The sequence below is a fragment of the Antrostomus carolinensis genome, unplaced genomic scaffold (genome assembly GCF_000700745.2).
Source record: "Antrostomus carolinensis isolate BGI_N321 unplaced genomic scaffold, ASM70074v2 scaffold11468, whole genome shotgun sequence".
NCBI lineage: Eukaryota > Metazoa > Chordata > Aves > Caprimulgiformes > Caprimulgidae > Antrostomus > Antrostomus carolinensis.
Genome location: NW_010330925.1, coordinates 1 through 27,380, shown reverse-complemented (window position 1 = coordinate 27,380; position 27,380 = coordinate 1). Strand labels below are relative to the sequence as shown.

The following is a 27,380-nucleotide window of genomic DNA, read 5'->3' as shown; positions in this document are numbered from 1 at the left end:
TGTAAATAAGTTCTAGGAAAGCTTATTTCTTTTAAGAATTAATCAGAAAAATATATTCTACCCATTTTGCCTTCACCAGTTGTGTTAAACTATTCTTCAGGGAAGATGAGAAAGATTTAAAACGTAAAAAGACTCGTTCTCTCATATCTATGCCAATCATTTTTTTAGCATTTCTAAACAAGCTTCAGCTTAATACATAGAATAGGGATGATCTTAACTATATCAGTAAGGTATTAAGTATGGTAGTTAATATTTGTACATTATTTTGAAGTTAATTAATGAAGGGTGAAACTCTGATTATCTTCAGTCACATAAACCAGTACAAAGAAGTGTCAAAGATAAAATTTAATGGCAAGGATCATAAAAATAAGTTCATTCTAAAGTTTCATGTGTTGTACAGTATCATACAACAGAAAGACATCTTAAGGTTTAATTCATTATCCAAGAGGAAGAAAAAGTATACTCCGTGACATCTACATCACAGTTTTGTAACAGTATGCAAACACCGCCAATAACAGCACTCTGGCAGGTAGCCTAAAGGCACAGATAACACTAGCTGGAATGCCAACAAATTTGCACTGACCCCTGCACTATTTTGTATCAAAAATCCTTTCAGGGGGGTAAAATTATCTAGCATAGACATCCCATTTCCATTCTGTAAAGCTTTGCAATATGCTGTTTTCTGTTGTTCCTTTAATTTGTATTTTTAGAAAAGCAGCTACTGGGTTGAACTATTGGTAGTCCTATAGAGAGCTTTGATTCAAAGAAAAAGACTTAATGAAAACAACAGGTAAAGAACAGTACAGCAGACTAAGATATGAGTTTAAAAGTTAAGAAATCAAGTTGTAGGATGACTGTTTAAAACTTTCGCTTACCTGGGTACAAAAGCGTACACACCTGAGCTCAGAAAATAGCTGGCCACTCTCATACGGGCAATTTTCATTAAAAGGACTAACTCTCATTTATCAATAATAAGCCATTGATAAATCATATCCTGCTTGGCAAAATAGACAAAAGAGAACTTTTTCAGTACTTACATCAAACGTGGGTGTGCTTTGCTGGGCACTCTGATTACACGGTTCTCTGAAGCAGTCAGTGAATGGAAGCAAAAGACCCATTGCAATAATGCGAGAACACAGTTTTTCTGCTTCTTCTTGTGGTGCATTCTCCTGCTGACTGAAGAGCTTTTCCAGCAGAGTTCGTCCTGCCAAAGTGATGACACAGATCAATAAGAATTTGTAGCTATCTAGGGGACGCAAAGATTAAGGCATTACAATGCGTAGTGAAAATCTCAACTATTATAAGTTAAAAAAAATGAAATGAAAAAAGAATTATTGAGAAAAGTATCTGATAATAAGTCTTTAATATAAAATATTTCTAGATAAAAATTTGAACAGCCTATTTAATTAGGATATTCAAGAAATTATATATTGTGTTGGCTGCACTGCAGAGTAGGAACAAAAACCCTAAGTTGCTATTATAGCATCAATTTCCTATTTATTTATATTATACAATTGTCCAGATGGGAAAACTGAGATATTACGAATAAATAAAGTAACTTTTTCCAAGGGTTATTATAGAAGTTATTATAGAATCAAGTCTCCCAACTCTTGGAATAAGTCTTTGGTTTTTTCAATAATAAAATTATCATAGTCTTTAAGAAATTGTGCTCCATTTATTTTCTGAGAAACTTTCAATAAAAAGATGATTAAAAAAAAAATCTGATAACTATTCTGTTTAAAACTGTATTTAATAGAACTCCAGAGCTGCAGAGTGCCCCAAATTAAAATGCAGTGCCACAAGAACCAATTCAGAGAAGTAAAACTTTTTAGAGTAAGAAAAGAGACTTATTCCCATTAGAGGGCCAAATTTCATGATCAAAGTGTTTTCTTTGTTGTCTCACCAGAGCATGAAAGAAGGGTATGTATTATAAAGTATATTAGAGAAGACAATGCTAGGGGTTTGAAAGACCTTTGTGCTGTGTGCAGTTAGCCAGAAAAACTACAAAAATTATTTATATATGTGGGCTGTAGTAAAATACACATAGTAAGAATATTCAATTCCTTGATTAAGCTCTAAAATGTGAAAATATGTCAAAGTTCAGATTTACAGCATACAAATAAAGATATGAAATAGATCTACTGGAAGAGAAAAGGCAGATGGAGTACCAACATTAATTTAATGTTTTTGTATGAACTAGTTGTGAATACAATTTGGAACTAAATCAGTTTCTATAGTCTGTATTTTCTACCCACTCACTGGAAGCGAAAGGTATTTTCCAGAAAAAAATATACTGCCTTAAGAAAACATATTAGTGTAATTTAAAGTAGTTATAATAATAACAACAACAATAATACTACTACTGTTTTTTACATACAAATGCAAGATTTCTGTTACTTTTATTCAAAATGTAAAATTTCTCAAGCTTTTTGAATATACCAAAAAGATTTTTTTTAAAACATCTGGATGAAATTTAAAAAGGATAGTGTACATTTAGCCTAAAGTTTCTGTAATATTTTAACTTTATATGGCAATACAGCCTAAAATAAACAATATATTAAAATGTTAGAAGTTATCTTTAAGATTTTCCTCTCCACATCTAAAGATCTGGTAATTCTGAGTTATTAATCCAAGTTTCCTAGACTTTTATTAGACACTACACAGTACATTCAAGGGAGTAAGCCAGGGGATAAACTTGTAAGATACACAAGTTTTATTACATTTGCTGATTAGTTTGTTTCTGTTCCTTGGTTTCACCACCTATAAGGTGATGGTACCATAATTGCTTATTCAACATTTCCCTCTACTTAGTTAAAGATACAGTTCAGACGTTAAATTTTCACAGTCATTAATTAAAGACAGTCATTAATTAAAGACAGGCTTTCTTACTCAGTGTGATTTTTAACAACAATTATTTTAACAACAATGTACCCACAATTGCAGCAATGTACAGCGTGCACCCCCTACATGAAGAAAGGCAACAGTACAAAACCATGGAAGCAAAGTGCAAATAGGGAGCTATCTGCCAACAGACTTTTTTGTGACTTGTTTCAGTAATTTTTCTTTGAGGTTCTAGTTACTTACTGATGCTTAGTGGTGCTGTAAAAAAAAAAAAAAAAAAACACCCTAGCTACTACCCTCTTACTGCAATAAATGGATTCTCCTTGCTATATATACTGAGGTTAAGCTATATAAGCAAGTTTTAGGAGGAAAAAAAAAAACAAAAAACAACAAAAACAAACAAACAAAAAACAACAACAAAAAAAAACCCACAGAGGACAAGACTGGCATCACACTGACACCAGAGCACCAATAGGTCACATTTTTGCTAGCATTTTCTAGGGTAAAGCACATCATTTCACCACAGTATCACCTTATATCACTAAGTACAGTTCAACAACATGGAAAGTTGTCTAGTTAAATGAGAGACTGCAAGCGGTGACGATGAATGGAGAAGTCAATGCTTTGTATCTAAATGTATGTAAAACAGAAGAAAAAATAATCAGAAAATACACCAAAGGAAAAGCACTCTGCACATCCACACACAAAAAAAAGGACCATGCAAAAAAACTACACATTTCTTCATGCTATATTAAATATTAAAATGTTACCCGTGGCTTTTGAATGCCAGATTTGATTTTTTTTTTTCTTCTTTTTAGTCTATAAGTTTCAACATTTAAATAAACTTGTCCTGTTTAGAGAGTCTTCTGCTGGATATTCAGAAACAGAATAGTCTCCTCCCTCTCCCCCCTGCCTTTTGCTTTAACCTAATGAACAGGAATAATACTCATAAATGATAAAACAGGAAATTAGGCCTTTTTTTTTTTTTCCTTAATTCACTCAATCATTTGCTAATTTTTGTAGCACTTCCTAGCAGTCTTGCTCAAGAATCTTAGTTGCCATTCAGTTGCAGTTTAATTTGTATAATGTTTATTAACTACCATTGCTTAGTGATTAATAACTATTGTCTAAATATACTTAAGCATTCAGACAATATAGAATAAGTATACATGCAAAAATATACATTAATGAACTTAATTTCTCTTACTGCACTCTGCATTACTTATGTCAACTTGCCCATCTGAGCCGGAACTGTTATCTCCAGTGTATTATCAGTCTTGGAATAAACAGGGTAGTAAAAATTATTTAATGATATTAGCCAGTATTTTTTAACCTAAAAGAATCAATCATTTAACTTAAACTAACTTTAGTACAATTAAACTGTCCTTTGCATCAAATAAATATTGAGTCAAAAAAATGGATGTTCTTAACACAAAGGTAATAATGTTCAGATAAAGCTGTGCTCTAACACAGCTTGTGTGTTCCTTACAATTGCTATGGAGACCTGAGGAAAGACACAAAAATTTCAATTGCAGAAATACATTTTGCCAGTTCAGTTAACACATTTTATCAAATGCAAGCTGAAAAAAAGTTCAATTTTCAATGCATACAGAAATAGCTTCACTGTGAACAGCTGTGAAAAAAATCTCTGTATCAACAATAAATGGGTTATATGTTTAAAGCATTTACTGGGCAATATATTTAGAAGAGACTGTTAAGCAACTGAAGTTATGTACCTAACCAGCTAGGGCTTATCATTAAATTGAATGGTCATTACAACTGTCAGAACCGCCTACCCCTCATCAAATACCGAAACCAGCCAAAGTTATAAAAAGGACAATACATATTTTCCTCAAAGGGGAGTCACACACAGAAAGCACGTCAATACTTGAGAATGTCACTCATTTCCTTGAGGCAACACCATGCCGTGCTGTACAGCCCACAGATGGAGTTGTTGCAGCACTGTAGTTCTAGACAGGGCTAAAGTTATTGTACATGGGACAATAACATTTGAAAGCCACTGCTTATTAAGAAGTAGTTCCTCCCTTGTTAAGGGCATCTGATGTTCCTCTTTCACCTACTTTCAGGTAACAGCCAGTTGTCACTACAGCAGAAGCATTCCAGCTCCAAAGTCCTCTGTGGCCCAGGGAGGCTGGTGCCAAATCCACCCCTCTGACCATAACTGCACCTGCACTGATGTCAAAGCAAGAGACATTCGTTCCTCTCATCAGGAATCAAATTTATGATTTTCATTCAGAGCAAGATGAAGGTTGTATTTTTTGTTTAGGTATAGCAAATTACCTCTTTAACACTGGGCTCCATAGGCTTTTTACTACTCTTGTTTGGAATCAGAAATGGCTTGCCAGCAGCCCATCTATCTGCACTACACATGCTTGGAATAAATTCAAAGTAAAATTACTTTGTGTCTATATGCCTGAAATTGACTGTACAATATATTAATCCCTGAATCTATTCCTTAAACACCAAAACCAAAGTCACAGCCATATTTAATGCATAAGCTAAATTCCAGTCAACTTCAACTGCAAGATTTTGAGCTATAATTTTTCATCTTTAGTTTATAAATAAAATGCAGCAAGAACAGCCTTTTTCCTCAGACATCATTAATCATCTCATATTTATAACTTACATGAGGTAATACCTGAATATGTTCTCAATAGGTGAAGATGGTTGCAGGTAACCTGGAATAATTAAATTACTAATGATTTCATAATTTATGAAACTATCAGCTGCTTTCTGTTATAGAGATTTAAACACAATGCTAAGGAAATTTCTCTGGGTTGCCTCTAGAAGGTTAAAAAAGTTGCCATTTTTTGTATTTTAAACAACTTTTCTTCCCAGAAATCCCAGGTCATGAAGTTCCTAAAGTCTATTCTTACCTTTCCCTTAAGTATCATTTTGGTGGGGGATGAGAGGCATATCAAGTTTTGAATCAGAGAACTAGAGTTAAGTTTCAGCCTTAGATCAAATCAGTATTCTGAGGATCTTGCCAAAACCCTCCAGCAAATAAGACAACTATAAACTCATAAATTATTTTTTAGAAGCTTAGAACGACTCATTAAATCCCAGTATGGGATAAAGAGACTTTTCTTTTTTCTTTTCTTACAAAGGACTACACAATTAATTAACTAAAAGAATGGGAACTTGAAATAAAGTTTGGAACTATCAGGTACTCTGGCCTTCTATGGATATTTTGTGATACTTTTACTACTATAGCTCAGCCTAGTTCTTCTGGCTCAGCTTCCAAATTCCATGTTCTCCACCTCCATGTCATCTGTTGCTTCCTCCCATTCTCATTAAGATGAAGCACTATGATCTTATGGTCTCCTGTGTGACATTATAGGTCTTCATCCTTTTACTATGACCAAGACTTGAGTAACATTGTTTATCAAAACCACCTCTGGCAACAACTGTAGAGCATGTAAGCCATTCACTGTAGAATTAAAATTCATAAGTCCCAGTATGGTTTCCATTCATACTGTCTTCATTTTTGAAAAATATAGGTAATTGTATTCTTGAATGATAATTTTCAGTTTTAGATTTACTGCAACCATATTTACCCAAATGCAAGGTGGAGGGAGATAGGAAGCTTACCTCACCAAAAGTCATTCTACAAACATTATTTCATATAATAATGAACTATAGTAAAATATTAACTATTATATCTATTATATGTGTACCATATTTTAATATAATAATCCCACTCAGTACTGGCCTGACAGCCACAAACTCCCCCTTGGCCTGGAGTGGTGTCTATGTGTATGTATTACGCCTCCTTCCATATGGTAACAACTGCTACAGACCTTGGCCATCACTACTGATAATCTGAACCACCTTGTCCATCATGACCTGGACTATGAGTCACTTTTGATGGGAGAGGCTGCCTATTTTAGAAAGAAGCACATCTGATCTTTCTATTACAGTTACCTCATGTTCCAGGGCGACCATTTTTCTCCTCAAGCAGACACTAAAAATAAGGATCTACACTCTCCTGAAATGCAGGTTTGCCTTACACTTTATTGCCTATGGAATAACTGAATGTTGAAAGTACATTCAGTACTGTCCACAGAGAAATACAGGCAAATCCCAACCCAATGACTTCACATTATAGCTCTTTTCCTACCCGGTCTGCTTAGAAGTCCAACCTTTCAAAGAGCAACAAGGGGAGCAATAAAATCCTTAAGGACTAGCAGTACCACGAGTATGTTGTTGTTGGCTTTGGACTTGCTTAGTTATTGAGGGGAGGGAGAGGGACAAACGAAAGAGAGAAACAGGAGAAAACTACAGTAGTCACAGACGTACCAAAAAGCCCCATGTGTGTGCACTGAGTCCCTGCAGTACAGCAGAGCTTGCAGTAATGTTTCCCCGAGGACTGTGCTGTTATAACCTCATATTTATCTTTAAAGATGTGTCTCCTATCCTCCTTACACTGCATTTGCAAAAGCCCGGGAGCACAGCTGTTAGTGAGCACAAGTTGAGACTAATAATCCAAATGAGTTATACTCCAAAAGCTCCCCCTTCTGCCAGTCTCCTGCAGTTCTCTCTTCTAACGACCAGACCACTACACCACACTTTCACCATTAGCACAGAAGCTGCATCAGCATTCTAACCTATACAGGCTGGAGACAGACCTTCAATTTTAATTTTTCCCAGTGCAGAGTGAATAGCTTCAGTGTAACACCAGTCCTGAACACCCTACTCAGAGTCACGACAAGAGTTAACGGTGACTCATGCACATACTGCTTAAACCTCCAAAAAATGAAATCAGCTTGCCCTCTTTTCCCCCAGTTTACTTTTTTTTTTCCTTCCCCCGCTTCCCTCCCCCCCACCACTTCAGGAAGATCATAAATGCTCACACAGCAAAGATATTTCATAAGCTTTGAAGCCAAAAGTACTATAGGCAATGCTCTATTTTTGGAAGTTAGGACTTATTTTTTAATAAAAAAATTTACTAAAAAAAAAAAAAAAAAAAAAGAAAAGGAAGGAAAGATGGACAAAGTGATGCATTTCCATTTAGAATATGTTTTCTATTAGTCTTACAAAATACAAAGAGGCAATTGTAGTCTTATTATAGTTTTTCAGTTCACAAAGGATTACAATCGTGAACATAGTTCTAAAAATATTTTTTTTTAAAAAAGCAGAAAAAGGGGAAAAAGAAAAGCTGATTTCTACGGCTTGCAGAAGTTAGGAAATACTGTAATGTGGATTGCTGCTGCACGTATCCCTAAAACATTCCTTCCTTCCAATTCTTTTCTTGTTTCCTTTTCTATATATACTACCATCAAGGTCACAGCTAAATCAAACTTAAATCATCTGGCAAAGCTCCTGAACTATGCAGCACCAAACATTCCCTAGAATGTTGGAAGAGGACAAACATGTCTGAGAGACAGAAATACTGCAAAGACTTCCATATATGCTAACATGTAGATCAGCTAGTAATTGCAACTACATGTCATTTCTTAAATACTTTACATTACAAGTTTTATTCATTTATTGTATTCCCCTAAACTACACAGCAAAAGTTGTTGAACAATTTCCTAGGGGAAAATCAATCACATTTCATTTTCACCTTTCTACTGTTTAATGTACTTTCCTAGGTCTCAAATACACATTGAGTGACTACGATTTCACATAAAAAGTTAGTATTTCAAGAATCAAAAGTATTACATTTCTTTCATATTTTCCTTTCATTTTATAATCTTTTCAAAAGTTTTTCAGCTAACCTGTACCAGTCAGACAAAATATAATACGCAACACGTGACTGCTGAGAAAGAGGAGGTTTTCAAAAGTGCACGTAGAACCCAGCGAATGAAACAGAACTGGAAATTGGTACTGTAGCCATCTCCTCTTCAAATAAGAAGCCCAAGTCCTGCCTAAATACATAAATATACATTTGCACTAAAAAAACCATAATAAATTAATTTTGTCTCTTGCTTGCCTGAAGCCTGACCTGGGACATTACACCCAATATTCCAGGACTGGAGACTTCATTTATTGTTCTTTTTCGCTGCAGAGTTTCTAATCCTCTGCTGATTTTGATTGGGAAACTGTTCCAGATCTCTCATCTTGTAAGGTTGTTTTGGACACGGTTTGGGTGTTGGTTTTCTTTTGGTTTTTTGGGGGGTTTTTTTTAGAGATTGAATTTTTATTGATACTTTCCTAAAACCACATGACAGTTTTCTCACAGCCTGGTTACATAAAACGTGGAAAATCCACCAAGCAACAGACCTACACACACAACAGGGTTTCAAAACAAAAAAGAAAAAAAAAGGAGTCTTTCCACTATGAATAAACACAAAGTTAAGTATGTCATAAGTCTACTTTCAAGGCAACATAATCCTTAAAAATGACAAAACTTGTCAGCGTATAAAGTTATGACACAAATTTCTAAAGTTCTGTCATGTTTATAAGGGAAAAAAATTCCAGAGGTTATGTAATGATTTAATCATATATTTATTATTATAATATTCTATATATTGTATTAATTTATTCTTTACATATATGTATATATTAATTTTAGTATTTAGAATACTATTAGAGATGTGTGGAAATGCCTGAGAGGATTGTCCTTTCTTCCCTAATTTCCTGGCTCTGTTCACATGGATGGTATGAATTGAACCCACATATGAGCTAAAATTTAAATCATCTTAAAAGAAGTCAAAAGCAGCAGAATGTCTGTCTAAAAAAGAGAATAAGTAAAGAGAGATACATCAACACTGTCTCCCCTTGCACCTCCACTTTTCTATGCCTGCCTACACACAGTTCAATGCAATTTCAAAGTCAGAAATACGTATTTATTAAATTCCAGTCATGAATGTAATCAATCCATCAATCAATATGCTCTTAAACTCTTCAAACAACAAGAATAAAACTATTAATATCAATAATTAATTTCACATCTGTCAGTCCTGTATCTGATTATTACAAGAAACTTCATGGTTTACTTTTGCCAAGCTGTCTGAATCTCTTGGCATCTCAGTCTCCCTCCCTTTATACTGTCCTGTTTTTTAGTACCCTCCTGACTGCTAAAAATTTTCCATGAAAACTCTTGACTAGCTCTAAGTTAGGACCACAATATACCAAACCCTGTGCAACTCAAGTAAGTTTTTTTTCCCCTTGCTTTAGTCCCGCAATTATCACTAATCATTTAAACAGATTCAGATGGTTCAGGAGAACTTGAATAACCACATCATTGAGATTTCAACTCATTCAGCTAGAACAGGCATCGCGCTACACAGTTACAGAAAGAGAATCATATAATGCTAACAGCTTCAAGTATTCAAGACATTCACAAAAAAGCCAGGGAACATCTGTGTGTGTGCTGCCTTTTAGAAGCAAGAGCACAAGCTGCCACTGATAAGAGAATCCTGCCGCTGTCCCCAGGGGCACCACAGTGCACACAGGGCAAAACTGGCACCTTGTACAAATGCCACTGAAATTCTTCTAGGAACGCCTTGACGGAAAAAGCAAAGGTCTGGCAAAAATTTGAAAATGGGATTCCCCAAAAACAAAGATGACGAGAAAAGACTGCAGATTTATTGAAGTAAAAAGCCATCCAGCCATCCCATAAAGGACGTTACCAAGTTTTCAAAAATTCCATCTCACTCTTTATCCATAGTGTCCCATGATTGAGCCAAGCAGCTGTATATTTAAACAGCTTGCTCCACTTGTGCTGAGTATTAGGCATAGCAACAACACCCATTTCAGCATACCCCAAATGGTCTGTTAAAAGATTACTTAACCATATGCCATACTTGCACAATCATGCTGGAAAAAACTGAAGCAGTCAGGTCAAAAACTATTAATGCAAACCTTGTTCCTGACAAATGAACCACCAGTTCTTGATTTTGAAATCTGTATTATAATACAGAAAGACAAAAGTTTACTAAAAATTTCACTTGGTGATGAAAAGGTCAAGTCCTGCAAATACTACTGTCAAGACATAGGTCAGGACCCAGCTCAACTCTTGCATTAATCATGCAATAAACTTACACAGCCTGACCAAGCCTATCACAACACTAGGTAGAAGTAGACTAAAATTAAGCTGTTCCTCTTTGGTGGAAGAGAAATAACATGATGACGTCCCTTATCAAAAACCACCAATAATTACCTTCTACAGATAAGTGATTTGCAGTGTTGCCATTTTGTATGGAAACACAGATGAATTCCTTCCTACAACTCTTGCTTTGTCTAGAAAGCTGCTGTACATAAAAAGCTATCAATGTAGTCTTATTGATCTTTGCTAAAATATTGCCCCATTTTGTTCCATTTTTCTTTACCTTTTTATCATGTACCAAATAACTAATTATATCTTACAATTTCCTCCTTTAAGATTTGTTCCAAACCCTTGCTTGTTGCTACAGTCAAAATAAGACAACTAAAATTGCCTGGATCATTTGCAATAATAACACTTTTTCTAAAAAGCAGGTATTCTAACTTTTCTATCACCAGACCTTCAAAATATGCTAAAATGTCTGTGATGGCCTGTGACAGTGCTTTCAGAATTCTTGCAGCATTCTCTTAAGCATGCTATCTTTTTAATTTGGGCATTAAGCTCCTTGAAATTTTGCTTCCACAGAGGCTAAGATTTTACACCTTTCCCCCACACTGAATTTCCTGATACATGACATAAGTATAACAGGATAAGCTGAGACACAGTATTAAATGTGATATACTGTGATGGCCTGTGACAGTGCTTTCAGAATTCTTGCAGCATTCTCTTAAGCATGCTATCTTTTTAATTTGGGCATTAAGCTCCTTGAAATTTTGCTTCCACAGAGGCTAAGATTTTACACCTTTCCCCCACACTGAATTTCCTGATACATGACATAAGTATAACAGGATAAGCTGAGACACAGTATTAAATGTGATATATATTTTATATATATATTTTTTATATATTTTTAAATATAAAGTGAAAGGTAAGGATATATCTCATATGTCACTAAATATCTTTCAGAAGATTAAGTTTTTAAATGCCAAGCAGTTCCCCAACTATGATACAGCAATGGTACACAATACAAAAAAACTTTCTAAAAATATAAACAAGATGCACTCTCCCACAACATTATATGGCCTGTTTCCTTTCACCTTGATTTCTCTTTAGGTTCTAATGCAGTATACTGCAGATTACAGAAGTATATTATAAAGCTTTCCTAATTATAGCAGGTTATTCTGAAAGAGAAACTATATGTGTCTGTTTACCAAAACTTTTAGGCTCCATATGCATCTTTGGCACCTTCCATACTGTGTTTTCCAGGTGCTTAGGTTCCTCTCAGCAAGTATTTAATTCTGCCCATCTTTACCCTTTTAGTTTCTGTGGTGATCTGCAATGTGAAGCTGGCATTCTGTGCCAGGTGCTCACAGACTGCTGGAAAGCCACAATTCTTTCTGTCTAGCTCTTTAAAGTAAGAAGGTCCTCTGATGTCTTTTCGGGTAGCTGTTACTAACACCATCTTTTGTCAGTCAAACACGATACACACTGTTCTTAACAACCCAATTTTGTAAAACTTCTTTATTCCCAATGGTTCTACACTTTATTTTACATTTAACACAGTCTGGCCCATCTCTATCTTAGTAGTAAATCCAAATATTTGCTCAAGCAGCCACAGGTCACACAACACAAGTGAACTGAACTAGCAAGCCTCTGAAGTGGGACACAACAAATTTCTTTCAACCTACTCACTGGAGTCCCAGCATGCCTTAGCTTTCTTTCCTCTCCAGGACCTGCCGGCCCAAGGTCTGACAATCTCCTCCAACTTTAAAAAGTCTGCAGTTACTAATATTTATCACAATGTGCAAAAACTTTTTTTCTTTGTATCCAGAAACAAAAACTGGGAAGATGAAGAAAAGGGAAAAGCAGAAAATTAGAACTACATTCCATGTAAAAGAAAAATATATACATGCACACCTATGCATTTGTGCAGGTATGTTCTTCTAGGCTTCATCTGAATAAAACCTAAGCACATATCCCTTGCTGTAACTGGACCTTCTTGTTCTTTCACTGATGTAATCAAATATTTCCCCCAACTATTTCTCAGGATACTGTATTGTCTTGACTCTTTGCATGACAAAATCATATTTAGATACACACCCTCTATTATGAGGGCAATGTTTTGTTTTAGGGTTTTTTAAATTTAAACCACCTTTTCTTCCATGACTGTTAGCAGATGTTAATCTAGTTAATTATGGTGTTACTGCAGCATCAACTTCTTTTGTACAGTGATTTTTTTTTCCTTATCACTACAAGGAAGAGAAAAGGATACGAACTATCTATGTTTCCTTCTGATTCAAATTCACATCAGGTTCAGAGCCCTGGCATTTCTTATAAATTTCATATAGATCCTGAGACCAAACAATTCATACTTTTACTGACAAACAAGAATGTCTTGATAAATCTCCTTTGTGGCTAGGCTTTCATGCCACTGCATATGTCAAGACACCAAAATTACTAAATTCTCAAGTATTTTTGTACTACTTCTGGATTTATATATTTCAATTTAATGTATATTAGTATTTACTTTTACAACTGTGACTTTGATTAGACACACATACACACAATCTCATAACCACTCCTTACTGTTGCAAAACTGCTAACTGACTTAATGGGTTCTATCATCTATGGATGAAAGAAGTCATGTTCTGCATTTATCTGAGAATAAAGCAGGGGTTTGCATCAGAAAATATAACCCACTTCCTATTCATGGTCAGAAAGCCTAGCTATTTTCATCAATGCGAAGGAAATTTATTCTGGACAGCAGAAATATGCCAATAAAATGAGGAATAGTAATTTCATACTCAAGGTAACACAGACCATCTCGCTGTCCCTAACTTCCTTTACATGAAATGCAGTGTAGGAATGCAGGAGGTTGCTGCTGCTTAAAATATGTAAGTGTGACACAGCTCCTGAATTCACTTTGCTGCCTTTTCTAAAGCACTTTGTGAAACGGAACTGGCCTTGTATTATCATATGATGAGGCAGGAATGAGGTGACAATGTAAAGTCCTCACATCCTTCCATTGCCATTTTTTCCACAGCTTCTCACTGCTTCTGCCCTGTTCCCTTTGTATCAACACACCTCCCAAAAAGATAAATTGTATGCATAAAAGTAAGTTTCCAGGAGCTGTTGTATTCCATCTAGCTGCTACAGAATGATGCTTTTAAATGTACCCAAAAATAATCAAAGCCAGTTACAGAAACACCTACACATATACATTTCATCACCACTCTTCCTTATGTAAGTTCAAATTTTGGCAGGACTAGTTTATAAGAAATACACTTGGCCATATCCTGAGCTTGGTTAAACTACAGCACAAAATACCTTGGCTAATTAGTATTTTTTGTTTTTTCTATCACGGTGATTCACATTAGAACTTGATCCTTCACATACCTGCAGCCTAAAATTTTCCTAGAGATGCTTTTCAATTCCAAGTTCATTTTTCTTTAGATACCACAGCATGTAGAAAAAACTGAGGCCTGCTTCAGGGAATAGAGTTGTTTTTTCTGCAAAGAAGAGGCCTATGCACAGGTTTGGGTTTTTTTGGGTTTTTTTTAAATCAAAACCACACAACACCTCACAAGCTGTTAAATAATTTATAAATATTAAAAAAAAATAATAAAGCACAGTTATATCGAAGAAGTATATTTAAACTTAAATTTCATATAACTATTGCCACTGGAATAATCCACTGTGCTTTTCACAGAAGTAAAATCACTGAAGCACACAATGTCCTTTAATGACCAGTTCTAGCTGGATCCCACATGACAGATATCATATACTTGTTCCATGTCTCAAATCCAAGCAGAGCTGCATGGACCTGTAGCTGTAAATCGTCCCTTTTCCTTTCCTCTTTAGCACCCCAAAAGACCCCAGCAGGCAACCAAGACTATACATTTCTACTCCAGACATGAGTCAGGCTGCCAGTCAGACCTCAGAACCAGGGCTGCTGCTCAGAAAGAGGTTGCCTGAAAGATGCAGCCACTCAATCCCATGGCCAAAACCGGCTATTCCCAGTGAAGTTCTAGATAAAGATCAAAGCATTAATCATAAGACCCCATCAAAACAACTCTGTGGTAGCACTGCATTCCAGTGACATTACTCATGTTGCTCCCATTCCCACATTGCAGTGCTGGCAGAGTAACTTTAAAGCAACTTATCAGCACTCAGCAGTCTTCCAATAACATATCACAACCCATTTTCAAACGCATTTTAGTGTAGTTGGAGTGCAGTATGGCAGCCCTTCCCTCCCCCCAGGTTTGTGTTTATTAGGCAAAGAGAGGAGGACCTTTCCCCTCTGATGCTTATAAGCAACACTCGGTGTATCAGCCCCATATCACATGATGGTTTGCTGTCTGGCAGCTCCCTTAGTTAGAGGAGGCCGCACTGCCTCGCCATCTGATAAAAGACACCTTTGTATTACTGCTAACAAACATCAGTGAAACAGCAAACCATAAGTAGTCTTCAATAACAGTTGCACGACAGTCTCCTCAGGATGCCAGTAGATACAAATCCATATTGTGTGCATCATCACATGAATCAAAATGAAAAAAATAAACCAAACCAACCAAACAAAAAACAACCAAACCTTGAAAAAATAACTTAAAAGATCTACTTTATGTCTCAAAAACAAACTCGCATCCTGTTTTTTCAAGTTTTCACATACTTAGCTATACTAAGACCTTTGTATATGCCTGCAGACACTGCATTGGAACTGCAAGTGGGTGCAGATGACATTAGCACAGTGAGATAAAGTGGCCTTTGTGAGACCCAGGCCAGCACTCTGTGGAAATCAGAAATTGTCCATGAGCACACAAGCACAGGACTGACTTCAGGTTTTGTTTTATGGTAACCAGGATTTCTTGTTTGTTTGTCTCCTGTTTACAGCTAGAACAGGACAAATACAAATCTCCGAAGAGAAATTTAAAGATAAATCATCTGTTTGTAACAGATTCATGCAGCAAGTGTGTTACAGCCAGGCAACAGAGATTAGAACGGGCATGGGTTTGTCTGGGTTGGGTTTAATTACCATCTGGGGCAGCTGATGGGACTCTTACACTCAGTTTATGTAACAGACACCCTTACTAGCTCTTCTGCTAGGGTAGAGCTAGTAAGGATGCTAGGATAAACTCATTTTATTAAATCAATCTATTAGCTCTTTCATTTCAGTTATGTTAATGTTTGGAAATATCAATTTCATTTTCCCCACCAAGATAGTCTTTTAATGTCAGCTCAAATCATTCATTGCCACATACACAACCCTGTTCATTCAGATTCAGTTCTTGTTCTCCTGGGAGCACAACATAAAAGCCGTGGCTCCACCGTGCATCAAGTAATCTAGAACTTGTAATTACTGTCACTGCAATTTCAAATACAGCTGTCCTCATAATAAAAGAAATGGATCTGATGCCCAAATTACAAAATGCCCATATATTTGTCCACACCACATTCTTAGCCAATGCATCAAATTTATAATACCTTACTTATTTCTTATATAAAGCAACCTTAAAATAAGCGAAGTCTCTAACATTCCACTTGTTGGTTTCCATCTATATTTTACATTAAAACAGCTTTAGAAGAGTTCATATGGATCACTGTGAAAACCAAATGGCACAAAGCCAAACCACAATATAGTGCAAAAGTAGGCCAGTCATCTGCATGGAACCTGCTGTCATTAAAATCGATGACTAAAGTGTTGTGGAATATTTTACTGGATTCTAGTTAGAAATGTAGAACAACACTGCAGTCACTGCATGGCAAGATGGGATTTAATGCTTTAGGCAAGAAGCTGATTTCCTCCCAAAGAAAAAAAAAAGCCACTGTAAAAAATGTTATTTCTAAAAGCCTGATGATAACCCCCAAATTGATGCATCTGATGCATGCAATTAAAATACAACATTTTGCAAAAGCAGTAGGCAAATTACAAGGAAATTATTTCTATAATCATTGCTGTGCAGACTGGTTTAAATAAAGAGGCTTTTCATCTCTCTAACAGTCAGTCTGTGGGAGTACTACTAAGTTTACTTTCCCTTTTTCATGTTCACTAGTTGTTATTTTTATATTCTTGGTGTTTTTCAGCTTGTAAATATATTTTCAAAAATAAAAATGATCAAAAGGAGACTAAGTGTTATCATGTAATTTCCAGTTCCCCCATTTCAAGATTTTCTGCATGAACTGAAAGGTATAATTGTCCCTTGCCTGTAAAGACAGCTGGTATGTACATGCAAATGAGGGTCACCATAATTTCCATAAGAGACAGAACTACTGTTGCATTAGACATTGGTCCCTTCACAATAACAGTCTAAAGTGTTGGTGGGAAAACATAATAAAACAAAAATTATTAATAAGTAAATCAAATCCTCATGAGGAAACGTGAAGCCTGTTTCCTGGAAAACAAGTCTTTATAAAGTAATTCCACGTTACAGAAGTTTGCCACATAAAATTTATTTCCATCATAGCACCAGCATAAAGAAGAAAATCTAATTACTGATGAGGCAATTTAAAGCTTAACTGAGCTGTTTATAAGCTGTCAAATATTGATATAAAAAAAAAAAATAGCTTTTTATATGCCATGAATCTGAAAGTAGAGATCACTTCAAATTGTAAAACTTTAGATACGGATGTCAGAAATTAAATCTAAGAAAACAGGTGGAAGGGATTTAAAACACAAAATAAGATTTGTCTCACTTCAGAGGGGGCTGGTCTCCTTCATAGGGGGCTGGATTTTTTGTGTTAAAAACTTGAATTCTAATTTTCAAGACTGAAATCGAGGTTTTCCATTTAAGACTACTGAAGAATGAAAATATTCTTGTGTTTTGAATCTGGAAAATAATGATAATGCTTTACCCAAGTACTTAAAACTCCTGGAGTTGTACAAAAAAGCCACTAGTTTTAATTTCTGTTTCCAGACATGTTCATTCACCAGTATTAAGGTGATTTCAAGCAGAGTAGAATGTGCACAAAAAAGCAACTATGAATGTAAATGATTACACATTATATAATTTTTAAACTCTGCAGTGCAAAACAAGATAGTCTTTTTATGCAAAACAGTTGTTGATGGCTTAACTGTTTTCTTACACATGATTTTTAAATCATATCACTGCTCCTTTCATAAATCATACTATTTTGTTTTGTTTTCATAAAAGCACAAAAATCCTCACTGCATTTTTTGCAAATAGCTCTGCTACATATGTGGTTACTGTGCTCATAAATCTAGAACAGGCTTCCATTCAAAACAAACCCGATTATAGATTCAACTGTTTTAATCTTGTAGCGGATGCTCATAGGGTACATTAGCACCCTGTATTCGCTTAGTTGTACAGTTTTCTTAAGTGAAAAATAAATGGAATATGTTGCTGAGTGTCCTCTGGATACATATCTGCTATGTGGCAGAGGCCTTCTCTGTGATATAGCTGTGCATTAGCTTTCTATAGAAACTTCAGATAGGGGGAAGAGAAAGAGGGGAAAGAAACCCTCAGGGTGCCAGAAGATATAACCATCTATTCACACTATTTCATTTGTAAACTCTATATTCCTTTGTGAGAGGATGCAAGCTGCCTAACAGGCAAGGTAAAAGAATGCTTTCCTGAGTGAGTCACCTTATGTTGCCTGAGCAGCAGCCTGTCACAGCTACCAAATTGTACTACCCAGTTTCCCTTCTCCATTTTATGCTGCCTTTTCAAGTCATTAACATTTTTTTCTCCTCTTTTCCCCTTCTGAAGGGGAAATTGGTTCCTTTCTGTAGTGCTGTCCATCTGTGCTTACATGGCTTTTTCCTTTTTGTTCTGTGCAAATCCTCATCGCTGCCTTAGTCTAATACCAGGTGCAGCTCTCAAATATTTACAGTACATCAGAACAGTGCCTAGCACAAGAAAACCCCAAACAGGATCCCAGTTACAGAAAGCTTCGCATCTGAAAGATCTATTTATGCAGAGAGCTAGTCTGCCTACAACAGTGCAGCTCTTAGCATTTTTCAGCAAGAATAATTTAAGGCATCCAGCCTTTTCCTACAGGACTTAAACAAAGGAGAAGAGCAGAAAGAAAAACTTCAAAGAGTTATGCACTTCCTTTACTGGCAGTACTGCCAGGCTGACACTGAACAGAGAGGCTATTCTCGTTAATGAAATGTGATTGTGTTTGTAAGATTAGGCCTTCGATTTTAAAACTGTCAGCAGAATAAAGACAACAGTACATGCAAAGGACTGAATTGAGGTATTTTAAATATCTTTTCAAATACTCTCCAGAAAAAAAAAAACAAAAAAACCCTTAATACATGTCACTCACCTGAAAAGACATTGGGAAATGTCTCTGTAGAAGCTTGCACCCCTGAGGACTTTCTTGAATGAGTCAAAGGCACTCTTTCTGTTTGAAATTTCTCTCTAAACCCCTTGTGCTCCAAGTAGCCTGCAGAGCCCACCTTCTGCGTTATCTCACATTTGTGATTAGATACCTCTTCTGTCCAGTCTGCAGAACGACTAAACAAACCTGCCAAACTAGCAGACCTCTGTTTCTTGATTGACACTTTTTCTTTTTGGTGGAAGGACTCCTGTCTCCTTGTAAAAAGCGGGCTCTGAGATGGGGAGGGAGATGGTGAATGGTTGGGAGAACTCAGTTGCCTAGTTGTGGTTTTGATGTAACAAGGATTAATTAGATAGGGTCTAAAGCATCGGGAACCAAGCATTGGACTGTCTGCTGTCCCCTCGGAGGACAAAATGCCATTTTTAATTTCCGTGGATAAACCATTATGCAGGTCCTCTTGACTGGCTGACAGACTGTGTTTCTCTTCCTGAGTCTCAGCAGCATGATCATGGCCTGCATCTGAAATACCATCCTCTGTTACTGAGTCCTGCAAATCAACAGCCTTCACTCCAGCAATTTTAGTCTCAGCATCTGCTACCGGGGTTGGAAAAGGTTGTGTGGAGCTCTGTGTCTGAGATTTGTTTTCTACTGCAGTTCTACTTAAATCATCTTCTAGTTCACTAACTACAGCATCCCCTCCAGCAACGAGCTGTTCCTCAATCAATAGCTTATGTTCTTGTGTTTCAAATAAGCTGTTACCAGGAGAGCCTGTGCCATTTACCACTTCTTTCAGCTCACGTTCAGTTGCACAGGAGACAGGAATGTTTTCCGGAATCTCAGTTAACGCTGGAGAAGCCCCCTCAGTGTCTGGGCTCCTCTCTTTGTCGGTGGTAGTTACTGAAAGAAACCGTTCAAAATCTAAGGGGGCTGCTTGCGAATTAGCCGTGTGTCGGCCCATTGTTTTGGTGACAAGGTCCTCAGTTCCAATGTTAATTGCCCCCTGCTGCTGCTGCTGCAGTCTAATAGCTTGCTGGATATCAGAAAGCAAATCCTCTTGTTCTGCGGCTGAATGGAAACTGTATATATCCGTATCAGAGCCAGAGCTGGTCCTTTGTCCATCCTGTGTTTCTGTAGCAGCTGGGACAGTTTCATTTCTGATTTCAAAATGTTCCACGTCTGTGTCTGAGAGACCCCCTTCATCCGCAGAGATGCTTATATCTGGAGTTTTGGTTACAATTGAATGAGTACTGTCCAGCTCTCCAGGCTGCAAGGCCTGGCTTTCCAAAACATCCTCCCGTGAACTACTATTCCCATCTTTAGCCTTGGACAGATTTTTTCTGATCCTCAGATTTGAAAACACCGAGGCCTTCGAGTCTGACTTACCCTTCTTCTTACCAGATTCACTTCCTTTTGCATGCTTCCCCAGTCCCCTTCTGCTTCCCGATACCTTCTTTGTGCCATCTGTATCCCTGGGCCCAGAGGCATCCTCTCCTCCTTCATGCACATCACCTGTATTTTTCTTGAGCTTCCCATCTTGATTCCCCATGATTTTTCGCAGTGCAACTCCTTCGGCAATCAAGCCATGCTCCCGGATTTCATTCCCTTGGCCTGCCGGCGAGATCCCCTCTAGCGATCCAGGTTTGTTTTCAAGCGGTGGTGATGCAAGTGAAGCAAATGCTTGCTGTGCCTCTCTCCCATCTGCTAGAGCTGCCTTTTTGCATAATGTGCTGCTAGCACTGGGCTCCGCTGGGACATGCTCAGTACAGCACTGAGAGCTGCAGACAGCTCCTTCCAATGGCTGCTGCTCACAGAGCCGCCTGCTCTCCGGGCTGCTGCTGCACTCTTGCTTCTTTAGGAAGGATTCTGTGAAAAGTATTTCCTTTATAAAAGTCACTTCTTTTTCCACGGTTTTTATTGCCTGCATTGCAAGCTCAGCTCGTCACCAAATCATTTATAATTTGAGGACTTTAAGTTCCTGGAGGGGGGAAAAAAAAAAAAAAAGAAAAAAAAATAAGTTAAAGCAAAGTACTTTAACTACTCTGCAATTGCTTAAATGAATAAACTAATAACCTTGGAAAGAGAAATATTATGATTATTTAATAGTTTATAAGGTGCTTAAGCATATGCTACTTTGACAGATTACACTGTACCTCTGGTGATTTACATGTTTACTTTTTAGAGGCCACCAAAACACAATACAGAGTTTTAAAAGTAGAGTCACTCTGAAAATAGATAGAAGGAAGATAATAAACAAAATATTCTTTCCACAGTTTTGAACAGTTGCACTTATAATTTGATGCATTATAGTAATTACACTATAAAAAAACCTCCTACCATTTGTATTCTGAGAAGGTAGATATACTATTATTCCCAGAAGAATCAACTCATCAATATTAAAACACCCTACCATTGTTTTTCCTGATGAGAACATCTGGTATGAAACAAGACAAAACAAACAAGAAAAATAGCACTATTCACATAGTACTAAGGAAAAAGATACAATAAAGCATTCCTCTTTCACCCTATACATTTAATAATTGATTTAAACACTGCCACTTGCTGACTATTTTGGAAGCTTGTGCAACAGTTTTAATCTGTTGCTGTGTTTCCTCCTTTTCTGTTCAGATGTATAAGCATCCATACTTCATAAATATGTTTCCTGAACTTCCAGACAGGTACTCTCTTCCACCTTAAAAATTTAGATTTAAAATAACTGGAATGGAAAGAAAAGGGCATAAGAATGACAAATTGCCAAATTGGATCAGTTCAACAGTTCAATATCTTGGTTCAACACTAGCCAAGAAGTAATTAGATAGATTTCTGCTTATGATTTATCATCTCTAAACTGCTTAGTCTATCGGGTTCAGTTTCTGTGAAAGACTACGTGTTCCTCACACCTCTAAGCTTCTTTATTAGGAATTTCTATTTAATCAGAGATTGTTTTAAATAATACATAATTCCAGGGAAATGCATCCTATTGGTTTACATGACTCTTAGTTTTGGAATCATTCTCTTCTAACTAGAGGTTACACTTGCTTTCCTCTGCCTTAATACACATTAAAAAAGAAGAACACCACCATTCACACTTTATAAACTACGCAGGCACTACTCCCCGCCCCACCTCCAACCCCCCAGTTTTTTTTTCAAGGGATGCTAAATACCTTTACAAATCTGGGCTGTGGTCACTGTTAAATAATTGTTCTTAATTCAGTTTGGAAGGAATAACACTGTCAATAATACATGCAAATAAGTTATTTTGAACTATCATAATTTTTTCCTTGTGCTTCTTGGTCACTTACTGCTCTAAGTCCTGTTCTGAGGGGCACCAGAAGCCTTCTGTCTATAGGAACACAAGTGTTTTAAGGGGATAAGGTCACTTTATACACTCAGTGGGTTGTTGGGGTTATTTTTATTTTTCACTTACCTAATGAAGTGACTTTTTTTTTTTCATTTTTTAGCACTCAGCATTCATAAATATACTAGCAAATCCTGCAAGAACATGTCACATGATTTTGTTTTTTGACTCCATTCCTACTTTTACTTTCTGTTATCCTACTTAGTTTCTGACTTGCTGCGGTATTTTACCCCTTACAGCACTATCACATACTCGCAAAAGGCTTTTGAAAGCTCAGGTCATTTCAGTCCATCTGAAGAGACACAGTAGGAATTATTTAAGGCACAGTTTGAGGGAGCCATAGTAGTAGAATACTATCTTGACTGGTATTTTCACTGACTAGAACTGACAAGGATCTAACCCTTGATTACAACTGGAATACTTGTAGATTCCAATCCCATTTAAAAGCTCCTCTCCTATTACAATCGGTGAGAAATTAACATAGTGCAGAAGTAAATAAAAAGATATTGTGGACTGAATGTGTAAGGGAAACATAGAAATAGTGTAACGTTCTGAAACATTCCCTTTCCTTTTTTTGTAAACTTGCATTACAAACTCAACACACTCTCATTATAACTAATAATAATTCACAAGAAGTAATTACACTGCAAATTATGCTGCAAAACCGAGCCATCAACAAAGCTGGGGTTATAAAATAGTCAAGTTAAAGACTGTTCTTAATTTTTTAATTAGAAGTTTATAATAGTTTAAATCATGTACCTGCACAATTTCCTGAAGTTTTCACACAGCACAACCTGAAAAGTAAGTTCCTCAAAAAGCCATGTAACTGTATAGCCACACATATTATCTGAGCTTAAATATTACACTAAAAGTTATTAAGTTTTTTCAATCACTGGCTGTAATTCTAAAAACAAAAGAACTACAAGAAAAAACGTAAACAAACCAAACATTTTCCAGATAGTGCCTCTGAATGTGGTATCCTAACCAAGCATGGATTCTGACTAGGATTTCTGATTTCTATGGGGAAAGAGCATCACCAAAATAGGCATACTTATGTGAACAGAGATAAGCATGTAAACATAAAAGAATTTACTTCAGATATTCCACATAAAGCACAGAAATGAGGGTGGAGGCAGAACACAAATTACCCCAAAGTTGCAGAGATAGATACAACTCTCAATCAGCATTTGTAGGAAAGTACAAAAGGTTAACGTTAGCCAAACATAAAACCAAATATTAATACTTAGGGGTTTGTTTATTCTCAGGAGTGTTTTAGCTTCTGAAGAAAAACATATTATTAAAAGTCAGCAAGAAACCAGAACATTTTGGCATCAATGTAAGCTACATTTTAAAAGCTAGGAATGTATTCAGTATTCTGCACCAAAAAAAGACTTTCAACAAGAAGTAAATAGGGAAAAGAAGGATATTTCATTTTTAACAGTAACTATAACTTGTTCTTACCTTGCTATAAATTGTGAACAAACAACTGAAGCTAGTCCATGAGCTTGCCTGCCTACCTCATTTAATATTTTCCAGTGGTCAGTCAAAAATTCAAGGGGCAAGATCGCAGGCACGGGCCTGAGATCCTCCTCACCTCTTATTCTCCTCTGAAGCTCAGGAGACATGAATGGCAACACACAGACGAGATTCAAAATTTACAGCTTGACATGCATTGTCCTCGTGTTCCCTGAGACTTCCACATTAACATGTTCCTCTTAAAAAAACAAGCCCCTGTGAGAAGATTGTAATTATTTTCAACAAGACAGTTACCATTCACTGCGGTCTCTCTGGAAAGGTGGCCAGATTCCCCCAGCACTGTCTGCCTGCCCTGCTGGGAGGGGCAGGGCTGCTGGTAGCACCGACTTATCGCTCACACCTGGGCGCAGGATTCGGCCTCCTGGAGCACAGCCGAGGCAGAAGAGCTCCCCCGGGCGGGGCTGGGACCGTGGTGGGAGCCGGAGCAGCTCCCCCGGGCGGGGTTGGGACCCTGGTGGGAGCGTTCCCCCCAGATTCCTCAAAAAAAGGCTGAGTAACCAGCTGACATCCTGGTGTTTGGGGCCTGTTGCAAACACAGGCTGCCTGGGGGGAGAAAGAGGGAGAGCCTGCCCTGAGGAGACACACTTTCTTGGGGTGGGCAAGTTTTTACCATGATTTCTTTACTGTGATATTTCATTCTGCTCTCAATAGCAGTCATCGAGCAAGTCCTTACGGATGGAAGATAACAACAGCCCCTAAATGCCACTGATGGGCACAGTGCTGCTGCAGGCTGGGGGAGAAGCCTCCTGGTTAGGTTTCACCAGCATGATCCCCGGAAAGGGTCTGAACCACAGGAGTGCTGCAACACACTAAGTGCCCAAAACAGCACCCCAGCAGCAGCATTGTGGCTACCAGCACAGAAGTACCATCACCCCTGTACAGTAAAAATGGGGGAGATGAAGCAAATGTGCCCTCCGCACAAGCTGTGCCATATGGTCTACACATACCCCATACCACCCTGCATGGTAGGCTCATTCTCATTCATTCCAGTGCTGGAGCCAGGTCTCTGTTCCTGCTGTCCTGTGACACTTCTGCGGTTGCCACTCTGAGCGTACTGGAAAAGTCCCCCCAGAAGGCACCAACTACCATTAAATACTGCTAAAGCCATGCTCCAAGCAGTTGAAAATAGTTTGCTGCCCTCACACTCCCCACCGCTTTCAGCTATAGGGAGAATTGTCTCTTATGACTCAACAAGCTCCAGCAGACTCACTTGCCCTGTCTGACTGGCAAGGGCCAAGTCAGGAGATCAGAAAATTTAATGTGGAATAAGAGACCACAGTGGCTAGGGATGAAGTTGGTCCTGCCCTTGCCTCATTTAGTTTCTAGTGGATATGGGAGTCTGCTTTTTCTTTTAATACTTGTCTGAGCAGTATGAAATCATGCCTCATGCATTGTATTTATATTAAGTTGAAGTGATCCAGCTAGTGAGAAACCTGTGTTGCGTATTGAAATGTTCCTTTTATAAGGAGCTTGAACTTAGGAAGCAATGACCCTAGGCAAGTGTTTGGCTTCCCTTGGAGCTTTTATTAGGTACATGAGAAAATGATGAGTAGGATTTTCAAATGCCTGCTATGTGGTGCTGAACTTTCTCCTGCATAATTTCTAGCTAGTGAGAGCTAACATTTAAAATCAAAATATCTAAAGAAGCAGGGTCTCCAGCAATGCAACATTTGCCAACTACTATGCTGCAGAATGTCCACTGGTTAGGAGCCAAAAATCTTTGTGAAGCGTTTAACCTCCTGATTTCTCACCTAAATGCAGTAATACTTTTATGCATTGTAAAACAGAGCTTTTTTATTTAAAAATATGATCAGCTCAACATAGCAAAAAACTATACACCTTCCACCAAGCCATTTAATTGTTTTCCTCTAACATATCTCTATTCTTACTGCTGCTTTATTGTTAAATATACTTTTCAGCATAAAAGCTATACAGAACCTTTCATAGTTACTTCTATAGGAGGGATTGGTTGAACAGCTGCACATAAAACCCTGCCAGCATTCCAGAGATGTATGCATTGCAGGTCAGGGTCAGGTCACAGAATCAGTCTCTGAAAATCCAGGCCTCTGCATATACTGCAGCTGAGGACTCCTGTTTTTCGAGTATAAGATGGTACACTGGTATTGTAACCAAACCCAAGCAATAGGGAAGCACGAAGCTCTGTTTTATTCCTTATCACAGACTAAAAAGTGAAGTATTTTGTGGCACAGTTCTCACTTTTCCTTGCACAAAGTTCATTTCAGACAAATTTTATTTCGAATGCAGATAGTCAGCAGTTGTTTGGTAATATATGCTAAGCAAATTCAATGCAGCACAGTGTAGGCTGCATAGTGAAAAAAATAATTATTAAAATATCTGCTGACCAGGCTATCAAAGAAGTACAGATAACAGTTTCTACCATTTAAACCACTGTAAAGTACAGTCAAAAATCAGAGTAAAAATCTAAGTTATAATTTTTTTTTCTAAGAAAGTGAAATTTATGCAATAAGAGTGTTTCTTCAGACCTCATAATTGAGCTTTTGAACACAATAGAAAACATCAAACAGGCTTTTAAGATGAAGATCATTAAACCCCTTCAAAATTCACACACTTACAGAATCAGTATTTGTGTAGAGGGGGTGAAAGATAAGCAGAACTGACTGTCAAGTCGGTCAAATAGGATTCACGTAGTTTAGGAATACCCACCACAAGCAAGCATTTCATAGGGAAAAATGAAAGCAGAAGAGGAGAGATTTATTGTACTAGAGGACAGAGAAAGGAACAAAGAATACAAATCTGTAGGAAGCTGGGCCTCCTCATTTTCATTCCTTAGAGAAGAACATATTCTGTTAAATCAAGCAGAAAATTGTGTATTGTCTTTTTGGTTTTCTTGGGCAACTCACAGAGTACTTAATGACAGGGTTGAAAAATGTGGACTTTGATCATATCAGTGGACCTTCTTGCCTGCAGAGAGCCCAAAATGTCATAAAACAATGGCAGATTTTTAAGCATAGTCCTTTTCTGTAGGATACAAGGGATTAACTTAAGTACTTAGGGCTCTAATTTTATCTCTTTTATTGCAACAAGTCTACTAGTCTGAAGGATAAATTTGACAAAGATCAAGTTTTCCCTAAAGTTCTTCTCTATGTTTTTAAAGAGTCCAGTGATGTGGTTTATCTTCAAAAATATATGGAGAAATTAAAAAATCATTTCTTGCCCTCTTAGGCATCAGCTCCTGTTGAATTGCAGACATTCACACACACACACACACACACAGATGTGCAGAGTTTGGGCCAAATAAAAGAGAAAGCTATTGATCAGCTTTCCGTTAGAATCATAGAATGGTTTGGGTTGGAA

General features: G+C 37.2%; 1 protein-coding gene across 1 annotated transcript in view; it reads right to left on the bottom strand.

Annotated features, from left to right (window-relative positions):
* LOC104528913 (formin-2-like) overlaps positions 1 to 21,118 on the bottom strand; it is a gene marked incomplete at its 3' end in the record, with an annotated part of 54,816 nt that extends 33,698 nt beyond the window's left edge. The window contains 2 exon segments of the mRNA XM_029086246.1: positions 1,038 to 1,204; positions 19,139 to 21,118. Coding sequence (XP_028942079.1) covers positions 1,038 to 1,204; positions 19,139 to 21,077 — 2,106 coding nt within the window.
* Between the last annotated feature and the right edge of the window lie 6,262 nt (positions 21,119 to 27,380).